The 25079-nt window shown below is 41.5% G+C and overlaps 1 protein-coding gene across 3 annotated transcripts in view; it reads left to right on the top strand.

Annotated features, from left to right (window-relative positions):
* LOC140516190 (dynamin-1-like protein) overlaps positions 1 to 25079 on the top strand; it is a 39529-nt gene continuing 14450 nt past the window's right edge. Inside the window, exons 1-8 of one of the 3 annotated variants that reach the window (XM_072627213.1) lie at positions 1 to 460; positions 4184 to 4341; positions 7926 to 8076; positions 8542 to 8588; positions 8791 to 8862; positions 8952 to 9038; positions 13075 to 13237; positions 13803 to 13923. In XM_072627213.1, the coding sequence (XP_072483314.1) occupies positions 4240 to 4341; positions 7926 to 8076; positions 8542 to 8588; positions 8791 to 8862; positions 8952 to 9038; positions 13075 to 13237; positions 13803 to 13923 (743 nt within the window). In that variant the 5' untranslated portion in view covers positions 1 to 460; positions 4184 to 4239. Of the gene's footprint in view, positions 474 to 3889; positions 4095 to 4183; positions 4342 to 7925; positions 8077 to 8541; positions 8589 to 8790; positions 8863 to 8951; positions 9039 to 13074; positions 13238 to 13802; positions 13924 to 25079 lie in introns of those variants that run through there. The other 2 variants (XM_072627214.1, XM_072627212.1) reach the window with 2 other exon arrangements.

Below are 25079 nucleotides of genomic sequence, written 5' to 3'. Positions count from 1 at the left end.
GGGGGGCGGAGCCAAGATGGCCAAGTAGAAAGACGCACATACACATAGCTCCGAACCCACAAAACACAGAACGGCAGAGGGGACTAACCCAGGGCGAATTCTGCACCCAGAGACCACGGAATATTGGAGTGAGGGAGATTTCTGTTCCGGAGAGACCTGCAAACCTCTCGCGGGGGGTCCTTCGCGCCGTGGACTGGGCGCCGGGGCGAGAAGCAGAGAGCAGCCCTACCGCGGCAGCGACAACGTGGGAAGAAGATCTGAGAGGGCTGCGAGACGGGATCTCCAGCGGCCACGCGGGTCCCCCCACCCACAGAGGGACCTGCAAACCTCTCGCAAAAGGTCCGTCGCGCGCGGAGCCCAGCCCGGACCTGTGGCGGCGGCCGCGGCTCTGAGAGGCACAGTCCTAAGAGGGCTCCAGAGGCGGGATCTTCAGCAGCGGCACGGGCCCCCCCACCAACAGGTGACTGACGGGGGTAGGTGAGAGAGTCTCTTTGGCAGGTTGAGAGGGAAGTGAGGTGCCCCCATGGCTCGGGCCCCCCCGGGGAAGTGGGGACTGAGAGGCGGCTGCCGAGGGCGGATCCCCAAGCGGACGGGAGCCTGGATCCATTGTGGAAGGTCTGTGCATAAACCGCCTGAGGGAATTGAGCCAGAGAGGCGGCCCTGCCCCTGACCACCTGAACTTAATTTAACACTGAATAGCAGCCCTGCCCCCGCCAAAAGCCCTAAGGCGGGAAGCAGCATTTGAATCTCAGTCCTCCCAAACGCTGGCTGGGAGGATCAGGAGGCGAGGTGGGTGTGAGGAGAACATTCAGAGTTCAGGCCACTAGGTGGAGAATATGCCAAGAAAAGGGAAAAGAAATAAAACTATTGAAGGGTACTTTATCGGAGAGAAAAAAAACACTTCCTCCCCTCATTTCTGATGGAGAGGAACAATGCTTGCCATCAGGCAAAGACACAGAAATCGAGGATTCTGTGTCCCAGCCCACCCAATGGGCTCGGGCCATGGAAGAGCTCAAGAGGAATTTTGAAAATCAAGTTAGAGAGGTGGAGGAAAGACTGGGAAGGGAAATGAGAGGGATGAGGGAGAAGCATGAAAAGCAGATCAGCTCCCTGCTAAAGGAGAACCAAAAAAATCTTGAAGAAATTGGCACCTTGAGAACTAGCCTAACTCAGCTGGCAAGGGAGGTGCAAGGGGCCAATGAGGAGAAGAATGCTTTCAAAAGCAGAATTAACCAAATGGAAAAGGAGATTCAAAAGCTCACTGAAGAAAATAGATCTTTCAAATCTAGAATGATACAGATGGATGCTTTGGACTTTTCGAGAAAGACAGATATCTCAGAACATACCGCGCAGATTCGAAAAATGGAAGATAAGGTGAAATATCTTATTGGAAAAACAACTGACCTGGAAAATAGAATCAGGAGAGACAATGTAAAAATTCTGGGACTACCTGAAAACCATGATCAAAAGAAGAGCCTAAACATCATCTTCCATGAAATTATCAAGGAAAACTGCCCTGAGATTCTAGAACCAGAAGGCAAAATAAATATTCAAGGAATCTGCAGAACACCGCATGAAAGAGATCCAAAAAGAGAAACTCCTAGGAGCATTGCGGCCAAATTCCAGAATTCCCAGGTGAAAGAGAAAATATTGCAAGCAGCTAGAAAGAAACAATTCAAGTATTGTGGAAATACAATCAGGATAGCACAAGATCTGGCACCCTCTACATTGAGGGATAGAAGGGAATGGAAGAGGATATTCCAGAAGTCAAAGGAAGTAGGACTGAAGCCAAGAATCACCTACCCAGTAAAACTGAGTATAATACTTCAGGAGAAAAAATGGTCTTTCAATGAAATAGAAGACTTTCAAATTTTCCTGATGAAAAGACCAGAACTGGAAAGAAAATTTGACTTTCTAACACAAGAATGAAGAGAACCATGAAAAGGCGAACAGCAAAGAGAAATCATAAGGGACTTACTAAAGTTGAACTGTTTACATTCCTACATGGAAAGACAATATTTATAACTCTTGAAACATTTCAGTATCTGGGCACTGGGTGGGAGTACACACACACACACATGCACACACACGCACACACGCACACATACATAGAGACAGAGTGCACAGAGTGAATTGAAGAGGATGGGATCACATACTAAAAAAAAAAAAAATTAAATCAAGCAGTGAGAGAGAAATATTGGGAGGAGAAAGGGAGAAGTTATATGGGGCAAATTATCTCTCATAAAAGAGGCAAGCAAAAGACTTATTAGTGGTGGGATAAAGAGGGGAGGCAAGAGAAAAACATGAGGTCTACTCTCATCACATTCCACTAAAGGAAAGAATATAATGCACACTCATTTTGATAGGAAAACCTATCTCATAGTACAGGAGAGTGGGGGACAAGGGCACAAGCAGGGTGGGGGGGAGGATAGAGGGGAGGGCAGGGGGAGGAGAATGCAATACGAGGTCGACACTCATGGGGAGGGAAAGGACCATAAGAAAATAGAAGTAATGGGGGACAGGATAGGATGGAGGGAAATATAGTTAGTCCTATACAACACAACTAGTATGGAAATCATTTGCAAAACTAAACAGATATGGCCTATATTGAATTGCCTGTCTTCCAAGGGGAAGGGGTAGAGAGGGAGGGAGCCAAAGAAGTTGGAACTCAAAGTGTTAGGACCAAATGTAATGTTATTACCAGCAGGTAACAAGAAATACAGGTTAAGGGGTCAAGAAAGCTATCCGGCCCTACAGGACAAAAGAGAAGATGGAGACAAGGGCAGGGAGGGAGGATAGAGGAGAGAGAAGATAGGTCACAGGGGCAATTAGAAAGCTTGGATCTGGGGGGGGGGAGGGGAAAAAAGGGGAGAAAATTTGTAACCCAAAAATGTGTGAAAATATATGTTAAAAGTTTAATAAAAAAAAATGAATATTAATGACTCCCGTTTGCTTTTGTCCTTCATTTTTGCAGTTAATTTTCAAGTGCATGTAAGTCATCTGGTTTAGGAGATTTCCCAGGAGTATTTATCCTTACCACTTTCACCTGACTTAAAGAATGTCACAAGAATACCCCTCTCCCTCTCATCTTGGTGTGTCCTAACCCCCTTATACCAATGAGCAACTAGAAGTCTCAATCCTTATAATCTTGTTTCCTGTTTTTCATTCCTTTAACATGGTATATTAACTGTGAAACCCAAGCTTCTGGGTCCTTGGTAACACAAGAGCCTTGAACCTGGTTTGTTTTGCAACTGCAAACATCATCAAATAAATTATTGTCTGGATATGATCATCCATTTCCTTATTCCACTGTAAAAGCAGATAGGTTCAAAGTGCTGATAGAAGGCCTACACTTTTTTTCTTTCTTTACTTTTTTTGCTTTTTTTTGCATCCTGGCTAATGAGGAAATATGTTTTGCATGATTTCTATATATGTAAATGGCTAACCTATTTCTTGCCTTCTCAATGGGTGGGGGAGAAGGTGCAGAGAAGGAGAGAATTTGAAACTTTTAATTTTTTTGCAAAAGAAAAACAACCAGTGAAAAGAATGATCAGTTATATGGTATCTATTGTACATTTGATCCTCACAACTCTCAGAGGTAAATGAGTCAAATAGAGGGGTAATCATTTGTCCAGAGTCACCTAGTTAGGAAGTGTCTACAGTTGGATTTGCATTTAGGTCTTCTTGACTGCAAGGCCTAGTTCTCAGTTTACAAGGCCACCAGTCTCAGCAGGGGGCAACAGAGGTGAGGGGTGGGAGGGAACTGACGGCAGAGTTGTGGGGCTTAGTGTTGAGGAAAAAGGTGGGGAGACATGTTAGCCAATCAGAGCTCAGCCTCAAGCTTTAGCTTTTTCCCTGGTGGGGCAGAGCCTGCCTAGGTCACGAGGCCATATGATAAAGAGGCACTGAAGGGGTCAAGTGTGGAAAAAGTTCTAGAAACCCTGTAGAGTACCTCCCCCACCATCTTAGGGACTCCAGGGGTGGGGCTAGGAGAAGATCGACCTATGGTAAAGAGTCGTACGGGGTCTCCCAAGGGCACGTGGAGGAGCTGACTTAAACAGTATCATTTGGTGAGCGGAGCTTCTCGGAGGAAGGTAGGTGGTGGTTGGCGTGGCTATGCTGGGATGTGGGGGGGGCAGTGGCCGACATCTTGTGGGAAGTACATTGGCGTTTCTTTCCTTAGATCCTTGCTGGGCCAATTCTGAGACCTCACAGGACCAGCCTCGAGACCGGACAGCCATGGAGACCCTGATTCCCGTGATCAGTAAGCTACAAGAGATCTTTACCACAGTGGGCGCCGAAATCATCCAGCTCCCCCAGATCGTGGTCATTGGCCCCCAGGTAGTACCTGCTTTCTTACCGTGGTGATGGGGTGGGGGTTAGTGGGTCTGTTTCCTCCCTCTTTCCCACCCCCTCGGGCCTAGCTCCTACCTTGCGCGCTGCCCAAGATGCTTCATTCTCCCCTCCCCAGTCTGGTCAGGGAGGGGCACGCTTCTTCACCTCCCCCCCTTGCTCTTCTGACTCCTCCCCCCTCCAGCGTCCTCCTCAATTCTGCCCCTCACTCCCCACTGGCAGGCCCCCTGGGATGGCAGCCATAACTGGCCAAGCCTTGGAATGGTCCCTGAGGATTGCAAAAGTGCGCCCCCATGTGGTGGACCTCAGCCGCGTTTAGCCTTCTGTAGAATGGAGCACCTGCTGGGTATCTGTAGCGAGTCCCAGGAGAAAGCAGGCTGAGCAGGGAGTGGCGTTTGCCTCATTTTGCCCACCCCACCCCCCAGCCCCATTGAGAAGGTTCTGACGATGTTGGGCGGCTCACCTGGAATGGCCTTGAGTCGAGCTGCTGTAGGATCCTACATTCAGACTAGCTAGACGGGGTCTAAAAGACTAGTTAAACCAGCCTCACTTTACAGATAAAGAAACTGAGACCCAAGGAAACGTGTCCGAATCGGCACAACTTAATTCAAATCGAGTGCTTTTTATTTCTTTTTCTTTTCAATTAATTTATTTAACTTTTAAAATTCATTTTCACAAAATTTTGAGTTCCAAATTTTCTCCCCCTTTGTCCTCTCCCCCCACCCCAAAACACCGAGCATTCTAATTGCCCCTATCAACAATCTGCCCTCTCTTCTATCATCCCTCCCTTCCCTTGTCCCCATCTTCTCTTTTGTCCTTTAGGGCCAGATAACTTTCTATACCCCTTTACCTGTATTTCTTATTTCCTAGTGGCAAGAACATTACTCGACAGTTGTTCCTAACACTTTGAATTCCAACTTCTTTACCTCCCACCCTCCCCATCCCTTCCCTTTGGAAGGCAAGCAATTCAATATAGGCCAAATCTGTGTAGTTTTGCAAATGACTTCCATAATAGTAGTGTTGCATAAGACTAACTACATTTCCCTCCATCCTATCCTGTCCCCCATTACTTCTATTCTCTTTAGATCCCGTCCCTCCCCACAAGTGTAAACCTCAAATTGCTCCCTCCTCCCCATGCCCTCCCTTCCATCACCCCCCCACCCTGCTTATCCCCTTATCCCCCACTTTCCTGTATTGTAAGATAGGTTTTCATACCAAAATGAGTGTGCATTTTATTCCTTCCTTTAGCGGAATGTGATGAGAGTAAACTTCATGTTTTTCTCTCACCTCCCCTCTTTATCCCTCCACTAATAAGTCTTTTGCTTGCCTCTTTTATGAGACATAATTTGCCCCATTCCATGTCTCCCTTTCTCCTCCCAATATATTTCTCTCTCACTGCTTGATTTCATTTTTTTAAGATATGATCCCATCCTCTTCAATTCACTCTGAGCACTCTGTCTCTATGTGTGTGTCTGCATGTGCGTGTGTGTAATCCCACCCAGTACCCAGATACTGAGTAGTTTCAAGAGTTACTAATATTGTCTTTCCATATAGGAATATAAACAGTTCAATTTTAGTAAAGGCCCTTATGACTTCTTTTGGCTATTTACTTTTTCATGCTTCTCTTCATTCTTGTGTTTGAAAGTCAAATTTTCTTTTCAGCTCTGGTCTTTTCATCAAGAATCCCTGAAAGTCCTCTATTTCATTGAAAGACCAATTTTTCCCCTGAAGTATTATACTCAGTTTTATTGGGTAGGTGATTCTTGATTTTAGTCCTAGTTCCTTTGACTTCTGGAATATCCTATTCCATGCCCTTCGATCCCTTAATGTAGAAGCTGCTAGATCTTGTGTTATCCTGATTGTATTTCCACAATACTTGAATTGTTTCTTTCTAGCTCCTTGCAATATTTTCTCCTTGACCTGGGAACTCTGGAATTTGGCCACAATGTTCCTAGGAGTTCTCTTTATGGGTCTCTTTCAGGTGGTGATCTATGGATTCCTTGAATACTTATTTTGCCCTCTGGTTCTAGAATCTCAGGGCAGTTTTCCTTGATAGTTTCATGAAAGATGATGTCTAGGCTCTTTTTTTGATCATGGCTTTCAGGTAGTCCCATAATTTTTAAATTGTCTCTCCTGGATCTATTTTCCAGGTCAGTTGTTTTTCCAGTGAGATATTTCACATTATCTTCCATTTTTTCATTCTTTTGGTTTTGTTTTGTGATTTCTTGGTTTCTCATAAAGTCATTAGCCTCCATCTGTTCCATTCTAATTTTGAAAGAACTATTTTCTTCAGTGAGCTTTTGAATCTCCTTTTCCATTTGGCTAATTCTGCTTTTGAAAGCATTCTTCTCCTCATTGGCTTTTTGAGCCTCTTTTGTCAGTTGAGTTAGCCTATTTTTCAAGGTGTTATTTTCTTCAGCATTTTTTTGGGTCTCCTTTAGCAAGGTGTTGACCTGCTTTTCATGCTTTTCTTTCATCTCTCTCATTTCTCTTCCCAGTTTTTTCTCCACCTCTCTTACTTGATTTTCAAAATCCTTTCTGAGCTCTTCCATGGCCTGAGTCCATGGTATATTTATTTTGGATGTGTGGGATACAGAATCCTTGACTTCTGTGTTTTTCCCTGATGGTAAGCATTGTTCTTCCTCATCAGAAAGGATGGGAGAAGATATCTGTTCACCAAGAAAGTAACCTTCTATGGTCTTATTTTTTTTCCCTTTTCTGGGCATTTTCCCAGTCAGTGACTTGACTTCTGAGTTTTCTTTCCACCACCTCACCTTCAGATCCTCCCAGCCAGCACTTGGGGTCTGAGATTCAAATGCTGCTTCCCAGCCTCAGGGCTTTGGGTGGGGGCAGGGCTGCTATTCAGTGTGAGATTAAGTTCAGGTGCTCAGGTGGGGGCAGGGCTGCCTCACAGGCTCAGTTCCCTCAGGGGGTTTATGCAGAGACCTTCAACAATGGATCTGGGCTCCTGCCTGCTTGGGGAGCCCTGGTCTGCTTCCGCCTCCGCTGCTGCCTCCTGAGGGGGCCTGAGTTATGGGGACACCCCACTCCCCTCTCAACCAGCTAAAGAGACCCTCTCACTGACCCTTGTCACCTGTGGGTGGACGGACCTGCTCTGTGGCTGGAGATTCTGTCCCTGAAGCCTGCTCGGATCTGCTCCCCTCAGCGCCTCACAGCCAAGGCAGGGCTGGGCTCAGCTCCGGGTCCGGGGTGCGATGGACCTTTAGCATCAGGTTTTCAGGGCTCTCTGGAACAGAAATCTCGTCCACTCCGTTGTTCTGTGGCTTCTGCTGCTCCAGAATTTGTTGGGAGTTCTTCTTTACAGACATTTTGTGGGCTGTGGGTTCAGAGCTAGCATATGTGTGTCTTTCTACTCCGCCATCTTGGCTCCTCCCCCTCGAGTGCTTTTTTTCTGCTGCACCCTACTGCAGCGTTGTATTTAACTTGAGATTGTCAAGCGAGGGGTGACTTGGCTGGGCTAGCCTCAGAGTAGAAGCTGGCAAGGGGAGGCCCAGGAAATGCCACCTCCCAAATGACCCTGAACCATCTCCTCTACCCCTGTATTATTACAGAGCAGTGGAAAGAGCTCTATTCTGGAAAGCATTGTGGGCCGAGAGTTCCTTCCAAGAGGTTCTGGAATCATGACTCGGAGGCCCCTGATCCTCCAGCTAGTTCACGTGGCCTCCCTGGAAGAACGGAAGAGAACAACAACCTCAGAAACATGTGAGGATAAAGGAAATGGACATGGGGCTTGGGGGGAGGGACAGGACAGGGACAGGGGACAGGAGGGGGGGTCCCAGAGGGCGGAGCTACACAGCTACATCCTGGCATGAAGACTTGACCAGGCCAGAATGTTGCTACTGCATGTGGCCTTCACATAAGCCCTGTAGGCTTATAGCTTTAAAGCTGGAAAACACCTTACTGACCTTCCAGTTCAACCTGCTCAAATTACAGATGAGGAAAGGAGGCCCAGACTTACCTGATACCATAGAACTGAGATTTGAACACAAGTCCCTGACTCCAAATGCAGCATTCCTTCTACTCCACCAAAGTGGTGCTGTGTCTTGGAATAGGTGATAGAAATGGCTCTGCCCTAGGCCAGTATCCCTTCATCCCACTCTCCTCCCCTTTAGAAGTGATTGGTAATGACAAGGGAGATGACCCTCTCTTTTCTTCTTGTTCCCACAGGTATCCTTGCAGAGGAATGGGCCACTTTCCTGCATTGCAAGCATAAGGTATTCCAACCCACTCCAGTCCAACCTATTTGTAAAACTGGATCAATTCCTCTCCTTCCTCTGGACATCACCCTTTTCTGGCTCACCCACAAGCCCACTGGCTACATAGAAGTCTGGGAGTAATGTCTGGGGATAGAGGACATGATCTGTGTAGAGTGACTTTTAGCTCAAAACCTCTCCAATAATTTTCTTTCCTCTACAGCCATTTATAGATTTTAATGAAGTCCAACAGGAAATTTCTAATGAGACAAATCGGATCACAGGTGCTAATAAGGTAAATGCAGGAGGCACGTGGTCTCTTTTCTGTTTCACTCCTGCCCTTTTCCAAGCACATTGGGTCTGACCTTGAGTCTTACCTTGCAGGGGATCAGTGCTGAGCCTTTGTACCTGAAAATCTATTCCTCCAAAGTACTCAATTTGACTCTGGTGGACTTGCCTGGAATCACCAAGGTATGTATGTTCTCTCCCTGAATCCTACACAGGGGAATGGACTGACTCTCACCTTCTTTGCTGTTGTCCATGATAATTCATGGATTTCATCATTTCTTTACCAAGTCGTGATGGTTAGACATAAGGCCCTATGTCAAGTGGGATGGGGGATGCCCAAAGGGATTGAGCAGTTTAATAGGGGAGGGGAGGTGCACATTAAATCCTTCTCCATTTGTGAATCTTGTTAAGGACATCTCTGCTCTTTGCATCCTTCTGAGATTTCAGTTGTGTGTGGGGGAGAGAAGGGCTCTGAACATCCAAAGAGACATTTCAGAGTCCCTTTGCTATCACTCCAGCTTTACTCAGAGGAGACTCCCATTCAGGTCCTAAATTAGAGCCTGGTTAGTCCTACAAATGTTATCAGATTAGAAAGAGCAGAAGGGGGAGGGGAAAGAGTCCTGTTAGAAGCAAGTGACACCATGACAGCATAGGAGAGAGATTCAAAGGCAGACAATGGAGAAAGCACAGTAACTTGGTATAAATAGTCCACTGTGTAGAGGCCAACAGATCCAAGGGCACTACTGCTTCACATTCATGATGCTTATGCTGGATCATCAGGAAAAAAGAAACATTGAACTCAGGTTTTCCTGTTTCATAGTGCAAGGAACTATTTCATAGGAAATTAAACAGGCATTAGCTTTTGTGCTAGGCACACAGTATGAGGAGAGCTGCAACACAGACCCTGTTCTTAAGGGCCTTAAGAGTCCAACATGGAGAGAAAAGACATGCATACAAATTACTCAGATGTAAGGGAGAGTAAAGCCTGTATAAAGGAGAGAAGGAGATGTCAGCAAAACTCTGAACCTCATCTGGAGGGAGAATCCACTATTGTAGATCTTAAAGTGGTATACAAAGATGACTAATGTTGTGGTAAATTGTTTAACAACGAGCTCTCTGAAAATGCACAACACTCATAAATTGAAATTGCATTATGGACTTTCTTAAGTCTAGACAACCAGCAAAATAATCCAGCTCTCTTCTGTAGTCTTTGCTGATTTCTTGAGGTGTTAGTGCCCACATTGAAAATTTAGCCATCAGCTCTCACCAACCAATAAGAGCTAGCTCTAGCACAACCCTGAGGGCCAATTATTGCTTTTTCTGGGCAAGCCAGGGAAAGGATGCATGAAGGATCCTAGAAGGGAGGGGGAGACTGTAGCAGAGATGGGGGAAGTCTTTCCATAGGGTACAACCAGAGCTAGGGAGAGAAAGTATTCCACTTTGGCTAGGATACACGAAGGGGAATATGAGGCTTAGAAAGGTAGCTTGCAGCAAGATTATGGAGGGAGTTTATAATCACTGAATTCTTATGTGAATATTGAATTACTGAATTCAGTAAGAAATGGGGACCCACTGAAGATTCTGGGTTGGAGACTGAAGTCTTTTCTAGGTCTCCGTCCATGATCCTGTGATCAAAGTGGTGTTTTCAGAAGATTGAGAAATGGGATGAAGGCTAGATTGTAGTGGTGAGAACTGGAAGGGAGTTAAGACTGGCAATTCTAATAGTCTACACTAGAAGGGATGGTGACCTGAAGAGGCCAACTATGGTGTGTCGACCTGAAAGTTTGGTTAAGGGAGGCAAACAGGCTTGGTGATATGTAAATCCGTATAGTTTATTCCCTTAAAGCTAGCAGATACATGATCGTGGAGCCAGAAGGAAACTTCTGACTACCTGGTACAAGCCAGGTTTAAATACACTTAGAACAATCCCAGCTCCTATTCATGGTCTCCATATGTTTTCCTTATCTATAACATGAAAAAGGAAGTTTCTTAGTTGAAGAAATCGTAAATATAGCGAGACAAGACAATTATCAAAGCAGTTTCAGTTAGAAATTAGAGTTCCAGGATGTCTGGGTTTCCCCCACATAGCATGTTTTTGTGATACCAAGATAAGAAGAATCCCCCCATTCTGGTTGTAGGCATCCTGTCATAAAGAGGTCTGTGAACTTGCTGACTCAGGGAAGGGCATTTTTAGAGCAAAGCAAAGCAGTCTGATTGATTAGTTCAGGCTTGGGCCCTTATTAAAGTCCAAAAATGGTATTAAATGATTATCAGGTGGATGTGGTGGTAGTGGAGAGATTGCTGAAGTCAAAAGGCCAGAACTTGGCAGTTGACTGGGTATAGGGCATAAGGGAGAAGGAAAAGTTGGAGAGGATTCTGAGTTTATGGGTCTGGGTGACTGAGGACGCTAGGACCATCAACAGAAAGGGTGGAAATATGGGAGGCAAATTTTGGAAGATTCATTCCATTTTGGACATGTTGAGTTTGAGGGATCAGGAATATTCAGGTAGAGAGACGAACTCTAAGGAGAAGGTAGGAGAGATTTGGGTGTCATCTGCAGAGAGGTTATGCTTGCAGCCATAGGAATGAAATAACTTCCCAGTGGGGAGAAATGGGAAGAAAAGACGCAAGTCACAACCCATAGTTAAGGGATGAGACAACAAGCCTGCCAGGGAAGTGACAGTATCAGAGGTGAAAAGAGAATCATGAGAATGCAATGGTGTGGAAGTCACGGCCTAAAGGATTAGAGGGAAGGTGGGCAGCAATCAGTCATGGGGAATGTGAAGTGGTAAATCAAGAAAAGAAAGCACTTAAAAGAAACATTTATTAAGCCCTTATTCTAGTCTTTAATCCTTCTAGACAGCTCCCATGGATTTAATGACCATCTTCTATGCTGATGATTTTCCTGTCTGCCTTTCCTGCCCCAACCTCTCTGCTGACCTCCAGTCTCACTGCCTTTCAGACATCTTGGACCAGATGTGCGATAGACATCTTAAACTCTATAGTCCCAAACAGAACTATTATCTTTCCCTCTAAACCATCCCCCTACCTTCCCTATATGGTAGAGGGCAGCACCATCCTCCCCATCCCTCAGGCTCACAGTCTTGGGGGTGCCCTGGACTCCTCATTCCTTCACCCTGTACATCCAAGCTCTTGCTGAGGTCTTTCCTTTTCACCTTTGCACCAACTCTTGAATTCTCCTGCTCTCCTCTATCACTGCCACTCCCCTGATTCAGGCCTCATAACCTCACAGCTGGACTATTGCAGTAGCTGCTGGGGTGTGAGGGTGGGGGGGTCTGTCTGCCTCTAGTTTCTCCTCACTCCAGTCACTAAAGTGACTTTTCCTAAAACAATGTCTGATCGTGTCATTCCCCTTACTCAATGAACTACAATGTCTCCCTGTCACCTCCAGAAGCAAATGGTCTGTATGGCATTCAAAACTTTTCCTAACCCAGCCCCCTCCTACCTTTCCAGCCTTCTTATACCTTCCTTCCTCCCTGACATTTACTCTTCAATCCAGTGACACTGACCTCCTGATCGTTCCATGAACAAACTCCTCCATCTCTGGCTCCAGGCATTTTGTCTGGCTGTCTCCCATGGCTGAAATACTCTCCCTCCTCTGCCCTGCCTGCTGACGTCCCTGGCTTCAAGTCCCAACTAAAACTCAGCCTTCTACAGGAAGTCTTCCGCATCGCTTAATTCCAGTGCCTTTCCTCTGTTAATTATCTCTTTTTTATCCCATATCTAGGTCACTTTGTATATATTTGTTTGCATGTTGTCTTTCCCATTAGACTACGAGATCCTTGAAGACGATGACTATCTTTTGTCTCTTTTTGTATACTAACTTAGCATTGTACCTAGTACATAGTAGGCACTTCACAAACATTTATTGATTGGTTGAAGTAGAGATGACTGAGGCCTTGCTGTAATGGCCTTAACAATGCTTTATTTGGTAGGTATTTAGCATTGTTTAATTCTTTTCTCTCTCTCTCTCTCTCTCTCTCTCCCTCCCCTGAGAATAATAAAGCTCCAGATCTGGCAGATCATTCTGTTTGACTCTGGGACTAAGTTAATCTTAATATCTCAGCCACCATTGCCCTTGCCCACTCTCTTTGACTGGTCATGACTGTCCCTGATTGGGGCTGGGGCTGCCTAGCCGATGAGGGGGAGCAGGGCTTCCAAAGACACCTGGTTTTCTCTAATCCTTATTTCCTGCTAGGTCCCTGTGGGGGACCAGCCTCCTGACATCGAGATGCAGGTCAGAAACATGATCCTGTCGTACATCAGTAGTCCCAATTGTCTCATCCTGGCTGTCACTGCTGCCAACACAGACATGGCCACTTCTGAATCCTTGAAACTTGCCCGGGATGTGGATCCTGAAGGTATGGTACTGGGAGTACTTGGGTGTATATGTGGAGGAGAGCTAGTAACAGAATGAGTATTCCACTAGCAGGAAGGAGACCTGGCTTGGCTACTAACTGTGCATGATCTTGGGCAGGGCACTTGACCCACTTGGGTTTACTTCCTTTATAAAACGTGGAGTTTGAACCAGATTGTCTAACTATGACCTCTTTCAGTTTTCTGATTCAAGGTCTCACCCCTGAGCCTGGGATTTTCCTTTCCTGGACATCAGGATCATTATCAGGGAAGGATGGCAGTGCCTTTTTCCCATCTAGGGCTGCTTCCTCCTATCTTTGGGGCTAAGAACTATGCTCACCTTTCCATTCCCCTGACACACACATTTACTATACACCTGACAAGATCTGTCCTGGCCTCAGCAGATAGCAAATGATATGAGAGCAACTTTTATGTCCAGAGGACATTTAGCTCTCCTCACCCAGCTCATGCGTGGGAGAGATGGCCCATTCCTCCTTAAATGGCTAAAGTCACCTCTGGAAGTTGGACCTGGAAGTCTCAAGCTGTTCTTGTCCCTTTCCCACTTCTTAGGTCACAGAACCTTGGCAGTGATCACTAAACTGGACCTCATGGATGCTGGGACAGATGCATTGGATGTGCTGATGGGTCGAGTCATCTCTGTGAAACTGGGCATTATTGGAGTGGTGAATCGGTGAGTAGGGCTCTTTTAATCCTCATTCCTAAGAGGCACCAGACAGCAGTAAGTTGGATGAGTATAGAGGAGACTGGGGCTAGGATAAGGGAATGAAGTGAGACAGAAAATCACTGGCTGAAAAACAACTGGAATTTATATTCAATGAGTTCATTTCCTTCTACAAAGTCAAAAGCAGTGAGAGTAGTCTCTAAAATTCGAAGCAAGGGGAGCAAAACCTATAAAATTACAAAGGATAGGGTTGAAGAGGTACGGATTCTTTCTTTTAAAACATTTTACCAGTAGCTTTGGTTTTTACATCAGTCATTTTCTTTTTTTATATATATTTATTTTTTTTCATTCATTTCCATAAGATTTTGAGTTCCAGATTTTCTCCCCGTCTCTTCTCTCCCCCCACCTGAATATAGTGCATAATTTGATATAAGCTCTACATATATATTCATCTTGAATGTATTTTCACATTAGTCATGTTGTAAAGAATTAGAAGCAATGGTAGAAACCACGAGATACTAGAAACAAACACAAGAAGAGCAGATAATATGCTTCGATCTGCATTCAGACTCTCATCAGTTCTTTCTCTGGATGTGTGACAGCAATTTCCGTCGTGAATCCTTTAGAGTTGTCTTGGATCCTTGCATTGCTAAGCAGAGACAAGTCTATCAAAGTTAGTTATCTCACATTGTGGTTGTTACTGTGTTCTCCTGGTTCTGCTCACTTCACTCAGCTTCAGTTCATATAAATCTTTCCAGGTTTTCTGAAGTCTGCCTGCTCATCATCTTATAGCACAGTAGTATTCTATTACAGTCATATACCACAACTTGTTCAGCCATTCCCCAACTGGTGGACACCCCCTCAATTTCCAATTCTTGGCTGCCACAAAAAGCCACTATAAATACTTCTGTACATGTGGGTCCTTTTTCCATTTGTATGATTTCTTTCGGATATAGACCTAAAAGTGGTATTGCTGAATCAAAGGGTATGTAAATTTGTATAGCCCTTTGGGTGTAGTACCAAATTGCTCTCCAGAATGGCTGGATCAGTTCACAACTCCACCAGTAATGCATTAGTGTTCCAATTTTCCCACATCTTCTCCAGGATTTATGATTTTCCTGTTTTGTCATGCTAGCCAATCTGATAGGTGTGATGTGGTACCTTAGAGTTGTTTTAATTTGCATCTCTCTAATCAATAGGGATTGAGAGCATTTTTTCATATGTCTATAGATATCCTTAATTTCTTCCTCTGTAAACTGCCTGTTCATATCCTTTGACTATTTATCAATTGGGGAATGACTTGTATTCTCATAAATTTAACTCCTCTACATATTTTAGAAATGAGGTCATTATCAGAGACACTGGTTTTAAAAATTCTTTCTCAGTTTTCTACTTCCCTCCTAATCTTGGTTGCAGTGGCTTTGTTTGTGCAAAAATTTTCAGTTTAACGTAATCAAAATTATCCATTTTGCATTTCTTAATGTTCTCTATCTCGTTTGGTCAAAAATCATTCCCTCCTCCATAGATCTGACAGGTAAACTATTTCTTGCTCTCCTAGTTTGCTTAGAGTATCAGCCTTTATATCTAAATCATGTACCCATTTTAACTTTATTTTGGTATACGGTATAAAATATTGATGTGTCTAGTTTCTGCCATACTATTCTCCAGTTTTCCCAGCGCTTTTTGTCAAAGAGTCTTTGAGTTTATCAAACAGTAGACTGCTATCATCATTGGCTACTGTGTCTTGTGTACCTAACCTATTCCACTGATCCACCACTCTATTTCTTAGCCACTTCATAGTCATAATCCTAGGTAAACCTTTCTTTGGAACAAGAGAGAGCTAATCTAAAAACAACCAGCATGTGAGAATATGTCCAACATTCTCTGTTCTCCTTCTGCTGGGCAGGGCGAGGAGGCTGCTTATTTCCTTCTCTTCTTTGGGTCCAAGATTGGTCATTCCAGTCACTCCTCCTTTGGCTTTATTTTGTTTCTTTTATATGCTTATAGTCACTTTTAGGCTCCTGGTTCTGCTAGCTTCACATTTCATCTAATCTTCCCAAATTCTTTGGATTCCTCATCCACCATCATTTAGTATGATGCTATAATATGCTAAGACAGTTTGTTCAGCCATTCTCCAACCCATGAACATCTACTTTTGTTTCCAGTTTTTTGTTGCCCAAAAAAAAGGTGCTGTTTTGATCATATTGTGATTCTGGAATTAGTGGGCACGTACTCAAGAATGGGATTGACATCATAACATATGGACAATTTCTTCTTGCCTTCCAGAAGGGTTGAACCAATTTACAGCTCCACCACAACTATATTATATACCTATATTATATATATATATATATATATATATATATATATATATATATATATATATATATATATATATATATATATATATATATATATATATATACCTGCTTTCCTGAAGCCCTTCCAGCTTCAACTTTTTTCCTTTTATCATTTTTAACAGTTTGGTAGAAAGTAAAACCTTAGAGTTGTTCAGCTTGCATTTCTCTCAATCATTTTGAGCCATCCCTGTCTTTCACATGGTTGTTGACTTTGGGTATGTGAATTTTGCCCTCACCAAAGCAGGAGAGTTGTAGGCCTCTTACTGGGCACTACTATCCACTAGCCTAGCTACTTCCCTTTTACCAGGGGTTCTTTTATTTCCTTACTAAGGAATAGTGCAGAGTCTCCAGGCACTTTCCCTATCTCCTTGCCCAGGTAAGTCAGCATGTAGTCCTTTCCTTGGAGGTTTTCCTAAGCTTTTTGCCATCAGTAAGATCCAGAACAGACCAAAAGGGCCCTTCTAGACTATCTCACTTCTTTTTGTCACTCTGATGCAATTAGTTTTGTAATAGTTGTGTGAGGCAAAACTGAGCCGGAAATAAATGAGGCAATGTACTTTCTTCCTCTTCTTGGCAAGGTGAGAGACCATCCATGTAGAATGATGCATTTCATGTCACCACTTTTCTTTTTTCAAAGGAAGATTCATTTCTAGGGGTGGTGATATCTATAAATGAATATAATGGAATGACAAAAGATGTCAATAAAATGGAATTCTTTTAAAATTTCAGTAGTAGCTCTAGGAAAAGGCATCTTTCTAACAAGGCATGTGTTCTGTAGACATATTAAGCTCCTGTTATTTTTATACCTGCTTTCTACAACTCATAATCTTGTCTCTATACTGTCTGCCCTGACCATTTCTTTTTAAAATTATTTTATTTGTTTTCAGTTTTCTACTATCATTCCATATATCTTAGATTTTTTTCGCCTCCCTCTCCTTCCTTCCCCCCTCCCTCCCTGAGATGGCATGCCATCTTATATAGATTCTACATATACATTCCTATTAAATACATTTTCACCTTAGTCATATTGCATAGAAGAATTAAAATGAATGGGGAAAACCATAAAACAAAACAGAATACAAAAGAAAATGGTCTGCTTCATTCTGCAATCCGATTCCATAGTTCTTTCTTTGTACGTGGAAGGCATTTTGCTTCAGGAGTGCCCTGACCATTTCTTAACTGCCGTGAGTTCAGGATTGCCTCTCTGTCTATAACTCCCAGATCTGCATCTGTAACTCTTAGTTATTTCCCAAGTTCCAAACCTTCCTCTCCAGCTGCCTCTGGAGTGGCCCACTGTTGCCTCATGTCCCAAACACATTTTCTTTCTTCATAACCTGTTCTTTTCTCTGTTGGTGGTACCACCACCAACCACCATTTCCCATATTCAAAATTTGGCCACTATCTTTGATACTTTCACCCCTCATAACCCACATCAATCAAGCAAATATTTATTGAGTTCTTAGTAAATTCTGGGGAGAAATAGACAAATAGTTTTTACCCTCAATGAAGTATGTGTGTGTATACACATATGTATATACATCCATACACATACAAAACATAGAGGAGGCAGTGGGGAGCAAAAGAAAGCATGTTGTATTGGGGGCCAGATTACTTGAGTTCAGTTCTTAGCTCAACTGTTTACTACTGGTTTGATGTTGAGAAAGTAATTTCATTTTCTGAGCCTGCCTCAGTTTCCTCATCTGTGAAGTGGGATGGGAGGTTAAATTTGATGACCCCAAGGTTCCTTCTAGCTCTAAGATACTATCTCTAGATGAGAAGTAACTTGAAGAAGAAGGCACTAATAGCCAGGGGCAGGGTCCAGGAAGGGCCCCATGTAGAAAGTGACATTTGAACTGAACCTCAAAGAAACTTAGGGATCATAAGAGGTGGAGATGAGAAGAGAGAACAAAGAAAGGCAAAAAGTTACAATCTAATGAAGGAGAAAACATACATACAGATGTGTATAGGATACATACAGGGTGGACAGAAGGTAATCTCAGGTGCCATTAGCAGGTGGCAGGGTGATGGATAGGAATGGTGGGGGGAACCAGGAAAGGCTTCCTATGGAAGTTGGGATTTGAGCTGAGTCTTAAAGGAAATTTAAAGAGGCAGAGATGACAAAGGTCAACATTCCAGGCATGCAAAGGCACAGAGAACAAAGATGGAGTCTTTCTCGGGGAGCAGCAAGTCTGAGCCAGCTCAGCTAGAGTATAGTATGTGGGGAGTAATGTTGCAATATGCCTGGAAATGTAAGTTGGAGCATGATTGTGAAGGGCTTTAAATGGCAGTGGAATTTGTATTTAGTATGAAAGGGTTAAGTAGGGGAAATCCCTTTGGCAGCTGTTTAAAGCATAGGTTGGAGTGAGGAGAATTGTCATTTAGAGGCTATTGAAGTATTTCAGGGGGGAGGGCCTGAACTGGTGTGGCCCTGGAATGAAGTGAAAGATGTTGAGCCATTAGAATCTTTGCAGCTGATTTGAACGTGGGAGATGGAGAAAGAACGAAGGGTCACAATAACTGAGGTTTTGACCCTGACTGATGAGAGTTGTGCCATCAAGACAAACTAGAAAGTTTGGAGGAAGAATCTATTCCATTTGGTCAACAACAAACATTTAAAAAAATTTTTTTATTTTGTGTTCAAATTCTCTCAGCCCCCTCCCCACCCTTTGAGAAAGCAAGCAGTACAATATCCATAATATAGGTGAAGTTATGAAAAACCCATTTCCATATTAGCCATGTTGTAAAAAAAAAAATATGCCTCAGTCTGTACTCTCAAGTCCATCAGTTCTTTCTGTTTTCATCATGGGTCCTTTGCAATTGTCTTGAATGATTGTCTTGATCAGAAGTAGTTAAAAGTCTTTCACAGTTGGCCATTCTTACAATATTGTTGTTACTGTGTGTACTGTTCTCCTGGTTCTGCTCACTTTATTTTACATTGGTTCATGTGAATCTTTCCAGGTTTTTCTGAAACTATGCTGCTCATCATTTCTTATAGCACAGTAGTGTTCCATCACAGTCATATACCACAACTGATTCAGTCTTTGTTCAATTGATGAACATCTCTTCAGTTTCCAATTCTTTGCCACCACCACAAAAAAAGAGCTACTATAAATATTTTTATACAGATAGGTCTTTCTCCTTTTTCTCTTCGAGATTGCTGGTCAGAGGGTATACAAAGTTTTATAGCCCTTTGGATATAGCTCCAAATTGTTCTCCAGAAGGGTTGGACCAGTTCACAGCTCCACCAGTAGTGTCCTGTTTTTTCCATATCCCTTCCAACATTTGTCCTTTTCATTTTTTTTTGTCATGTTAGCCAATCTGGTAGGTGTGAGGTGGTTCCTCAGAGTTGTTATAATTTGCATTTCCCTAGTGAATAGTAATTTACAACATTATTCCATATGATTATTGATAGCTTTGATTTCTTTTTCTGAAAACTGCCTGCTCATATCCTTTAACCATTTATCAATTTGGGAATGACTCTTATTTTTATAAATTTGACTCAGTTTCCTATATATTTGAAAAATGAGGCTTTTATCAGAGAAGCGCTATAAATCCCCCCCCCATTTCCTGTTTTTCTAGTAATTTTGGCTGGTGCAGACCCTTTTTAATTTCATGTAATCAAAATTATCTGTTTTACCCCCTATGATCCTCTCTTATTGTTCAGACTCTTTTCCTTCTCCATAGAGCTGACATGTAATTTTTTTCCATGCTCTCCTAATTTGCTTTTATTACCCTTTCATATCTAAATTATGTACCCACTTTGAGGTTATCTTGATACACAGAGTGCAGTGTTGGTCTATGACTAATTTCTCCCTGACTGCTTTCCAGTTTTCCCAGAAGTTTTTCTCAAATAGTGAGTTCTTGCCCCAGTAGCTTAGATCTTTGAGTTTATCAAACACTAGGTGGCAGTGCTCATTTCCTTCTGTATATTTCGTACCTAGACTATTCCATCCGTCACTCTATTTCTTAGCCAGTACCAGATTGCTTTAATGATTACAGCTTTGTAGCATAGTTTGAGATCTGATACTGCTAGGCTACCTTTCTTCACATTTTTTTCCATTGATTCCTTTTATATTCTTCACTTTTTGTTCTTCTAGATAAATCTTATTATTTTTTTCTAGCTCTATAAAATAATTCTTTGGTAATTTGATTTGTATGGCACTGAATAAGTAAAATAAATTAGGGAGTACTGCCATTTTTGCTATATTGGCTTGTCCTACTTATGAGCACTTAATATTTCTCCAGTTGTTTTGATCTGTCTTTATTTGTGTGAAAAGTGTTTTGTAGTTGTGTTCATATAGTCCCTGGGTGTGTGTTGGCAGGGAGATTCCCATGTATTTTATATTGTCTGCAGTTATTTTAAATAGAATTTCTCTTTCTATCTCTTCCTGCAAGGTTTTAATGATTTATGTGGGTTTATTTTATATCCTGCAACTTTGCTAAAGTTGTTTGTTGTTCATTATTTCAACTAGTTTTTCATTTGATTCTTTAGGATTCTCTCAGCATACCATTATATCATCTTCAAAGAGTGACGGTTTTATTTTCTCATAGCCTGTTCTTATTCCTTCAATTTCTTTTGCCTGTCTTATTATGATAGCTAACATTTCTAGTACAACATTTAATAATAATGATGGTAATGGACATGTTTGCTTTACCCCTGATCTTACTGGATAGGTTTCTGGTTTATCCTTACTACAGATAATGCTTACTGTTGATTTTAGATAAATACTACTTACCATTTTAAGAAAAATTCCATTTATTCCTATGCTTTCTAGTGTTTTGAGCAGAATTGATGTATTTTGTCAGAAAACATGATTTTGTTGTTATTGATATGGTCAAATATGCTGATAGTTTTCCTAATATTGAACCAGTCCTGCATTCCTGATATAAATCCTCCTGGTCATAGTATATGAGCATTGTGATATATTGCTATAGTCTCCTGGCTAATTTTTTTTTATTTAAAATTTTTGCATTAACATTAATTAGGGAAATTGGTTTATGGTTTTCTTTCTCTGCTTTTGCTCTCCTTGATTTAGGTATCAAAACTATATTTGTGTCACAAAAGGAATTTGGTAGGACTCCTTTACATATTTTGAAAATAGTTTATATAGTATTGAGATTAATTGTCCTTCAAATGTTTGATAGGACTCACTTGTGAACCCATCTGGTCCTGGGAATTTTTTTTAGGGAGCGCTTTTGTGGCTTGTTCATTTTCTTTTTCTAAAATAGGGTTATTTAATTATTCTATTCCCTTTTTTGTTAATCTGGGCAATTTATATTTTTGTAAATATTCATCCATTTCATTTTTAATTAATCAATTCCCCACTTACATGTAAAGATGGTTTTTAACTTTCCTTTTTATAAAATTTTGGATTCAAAATTCTCTCCCTTGCTCCTTCACCTCAATGAGAAGGCAAGCAATTTATTACAGGTTATAGATGTGTAATCATGCAAAACATATCCCTCATAGTTATGTTGTGAAAGAAAACGTAGACAAAAAAATTCTAGAAAAATAAAAAAGTTTTTTAAAAAGTATGCTTCAATCTGTATTCAGACACTATCAGTTCTTTCTCTGGGGACAGATAGCATTTTTCATCATAAGTGCTTCAGAGTTCTCTTGGATTTGTTGCATTGCTGAGTCATTCACAGCTGATCATCAAACAATTTATACACAGTACATTTCACTTTGCATTCTTACTAGGTTTTTCTGACAGCATCTTTCTCATCATTTCTTTTTTTAAATTTTTTTTAAAATTAATTTATGTATTTTTAGTTTTCAATATTCATATCCATAAGATTTGGAATTTCAAATTTTCTCCCCCTTCCTCTCCTCCCCACCCTCCCCCCACAACTACATTCAATCTGATGTAGGCTGTACTTATGCATTCAGATTGCACATTTTTTCACATTAGTCATGTTGTAAAGAAGAATTAGAGCTAATGGGAGGAACCGGAAGAAACAAAACAACATAACAAAAGAAAAGGAGAGCAAATACTCTGCTTTCATCTGCATTGCATTCAGACTTCAGAGTTCTTTCTCTGGATGTGGATGGAATTTTCCATCATGAGTCTCTTGGAGTTGTTTTAGATCCTTCTGTGGCTGAGAACTTGCTCATCCTTTCTTATAGTACAATAGCATTCCATCGTAATCACATGCCACAACTTGTTCAGTCATTTGCCAATTGATGGGCTTCCCCTCAATTTTTAGTTCTTTACCCCCAGAAAAGAGTTGATGTAAATATTTTTGTACGTGTAGGTCCTTTTCCTTTTTGTTTTTTATCTCTTTTAAGATATAGACCAAGTAGTGATTTTACTGAGTCAAAGGGTATATATACATGGTTTTATAGCCCTTTGGGCGTAGTTCCAGATTGCTCTACAGAATGATTGAATCAGTTCACAACTCCACCAGCAGTGCATTAATGTCTCATTTTTCCCACATCCCCTCTAAAATTTGTCATTTTTCTTTTCTGTCCTATTAGACAATCTAATAAGTGTGAGGTAGTACCTCTGAAATGTTTTAATTTGCATTTCTCAATCAAGAGTGATCTAAAGTATATTTTCATATGGTTATAGATAGCTTTGATTACTTCATCTGAAAACTGATCATATCTTTTTTCTTGTATCAATTGAGGAATGACTTATTTTTTATAAATTTGACTCAGTTCTTTATATGTTTGAGAAATGATGCCTTTGTCACAGAAACTTCAAATTTTTTTCACAGTTACTATTGCTAACCATATTTCCCTCTATCCTTCCCCCCTGTCCCGTTTATTCTATTCTCTCTCTCCTTTCACCCTGTCCCTCCTGCAAAGTGTTTTGCTTGTGACTACCTTCTTTCCCAATCTGCCTTCCCTTCTATCCTACCTGTTCTCTTATTCCCTTCCCCTCGTACTTTCCTGTAGAATAAGATAGATTTCTCTACCCAATTGAGTGTGTATGTTATTCCCTTCTTGAGCCAATTTTGATGAGAATAAGGTTCACTCGCTACCCTCATCCCTGCTTTTTCTTGCCTCTTTTATGTGAGATAATTTATCCCATTCTACTTCTCCCTTTCCTTTTCTCCCAGTACATTCCTCTCGCTTGCCCCTTAATTTTATTGTTTTAGATATCTCCCTTCATATTCATTTCACACCAGTACCCTGTGTCTATGTTATAACTACCCTAATAATGAGAAAGATCTTATGAATTACAAGTATCATCTTTCCATGTAGGAATGTAAACAATTTAACCTTAATAAATGAAAACTGCCAGGAATATTATAGCAAGACTCCAGAGTTCCCAGAAGAAAATACTGTAAGGAGCCAGAAAGAAACAATTCAGATATGTTGGAGTCACAGTCAGATAACACAAGATTTAGCAGCTTTTACGTTAAAGGATCAGAGGGCTAGGAATATGATATTCTGGAGGGCAAAGGAGCTAGAATTACAACCAAGAATCACCTACCCAGCAAAACTAAGTATAACCCTTCAGGGGAAAAAAATGGAAATTCAATGAGATAAAGAACTTTCAAGCATTCTTGATGAAAAGATCAGAGCTGAATAGAAAATTTGACTTTCATTCGCAAAATGTAGCAGATCATGTTTGTGTATGTGTATGTTTTTGTGTATCATGTTTTGATTTGTTATATGATTTCCATTTATTTTAGTCTGACTACATAGCATGACTATAGTGAAAATGTACTCAATAGGAAAGTATATGTAGAACCTATACAGAATTATATGCAGTCGTGGGGAGGGAGGGGGGGAGTGGGGGGTAGGTGTGGGGGGGATAAAATCTCAATTGTATGGCAGTGATTGTTAAACATTAAAAAATAATAAAAAAAATAAAAGAAAATTTGACTTTCAAATACAAGACTTAAGAGAAGCATAAAAAGGTAAACAGAAAAGGGAAATCATGAGGGATCTCTGTAAAGAGGTGAATTCTTTTACCCTCTGGGTCTAGAATATCAGGGCAGTTTTTCTTGATAATTTCTTGAAAGATGATATCTAAGCTCTTTTTTTTGATCATGGCTTTTAGGTAGTCCAATAATTTTTTAATTATCTCTCCTGAATCTATTTTCCAGGACAGTTGTTTTTCCAATGAGGTATTTCACATTGTCTTCCATTTTTTTCATTCTTTTGGGGTTTTTTTTTAATTGTTTCTTGATTTCTCATAAAGTCATTAGCTTCCATTTGCAGAATGGGTTCTGATTTTTAAGGAATCATTTTCTCCAGTTAGCCTTTGGACCTTCTTTTCATTTGGCCAATTGTGCTTTTTAAGGCATTCTTCTCCTCGTTGGGTTTTTGGGACCTCTTTTACCATTAGACCTAGTCTGGTTTTTAAGTTATTATTTTCTTCAGTATTTTTTTGTGTCTCCTTTACCAAGCTGTTCATGATTTTTCATGATTTTCCATGATTTTCATATATCACTCTCAATTCTCTTCCAAGCTTTTCCTCTGCTCTTATTTGATTTTCAGAATCCTTTTTGAGCTCTTCATGGCCTGGGACCATTTCATATTTTCCTTGGAGGCTTTGGGTGGAGGAGCTTTGACTTTGTTGTCTTTTGAACGTGGGTTTTGATGTTCCTTGTCACTATAATAATTTTCTATAGTCAGAGTTTTTTTTCCATTGTTTGCTCATTTTTCTAGCCTTGACTTTTAGCTCTTTGTTATAAGGTAGGGGTCTGCTTTCAGGGTGGAGAGCACACTGTCCCAAGCTTCAGGGATTTTGTGCAGCTGTTTTCAGAGATACTTCTAGGGACCTGTAAGTTTTTAGTTCTTCCAAGGTGATATGATCTAAGGAGAGGTGTTCACTCCTCTCCTGACAT

This window comes from Notamacropus eugenii, chromosome X (assembly GCF_028372415.1).
Source record: "Notamacropus eugenii isolate mMacEug1 chromosome X, mMacEug1.pri_v2, whole genome shotgun sequence".
Classification (NCBI taxonomy): domain Eukaryota; kingdom Metazoa; phylum Chordata; class Mammalia; order Diprotodontia; family Macropodidae; genus Notamacropus; species Notamacropus eugenii.
Note: the sequence above shows the minus strand (reverse complement) of the source record. Positions and strands in the feature narration are given on the sequence as shown.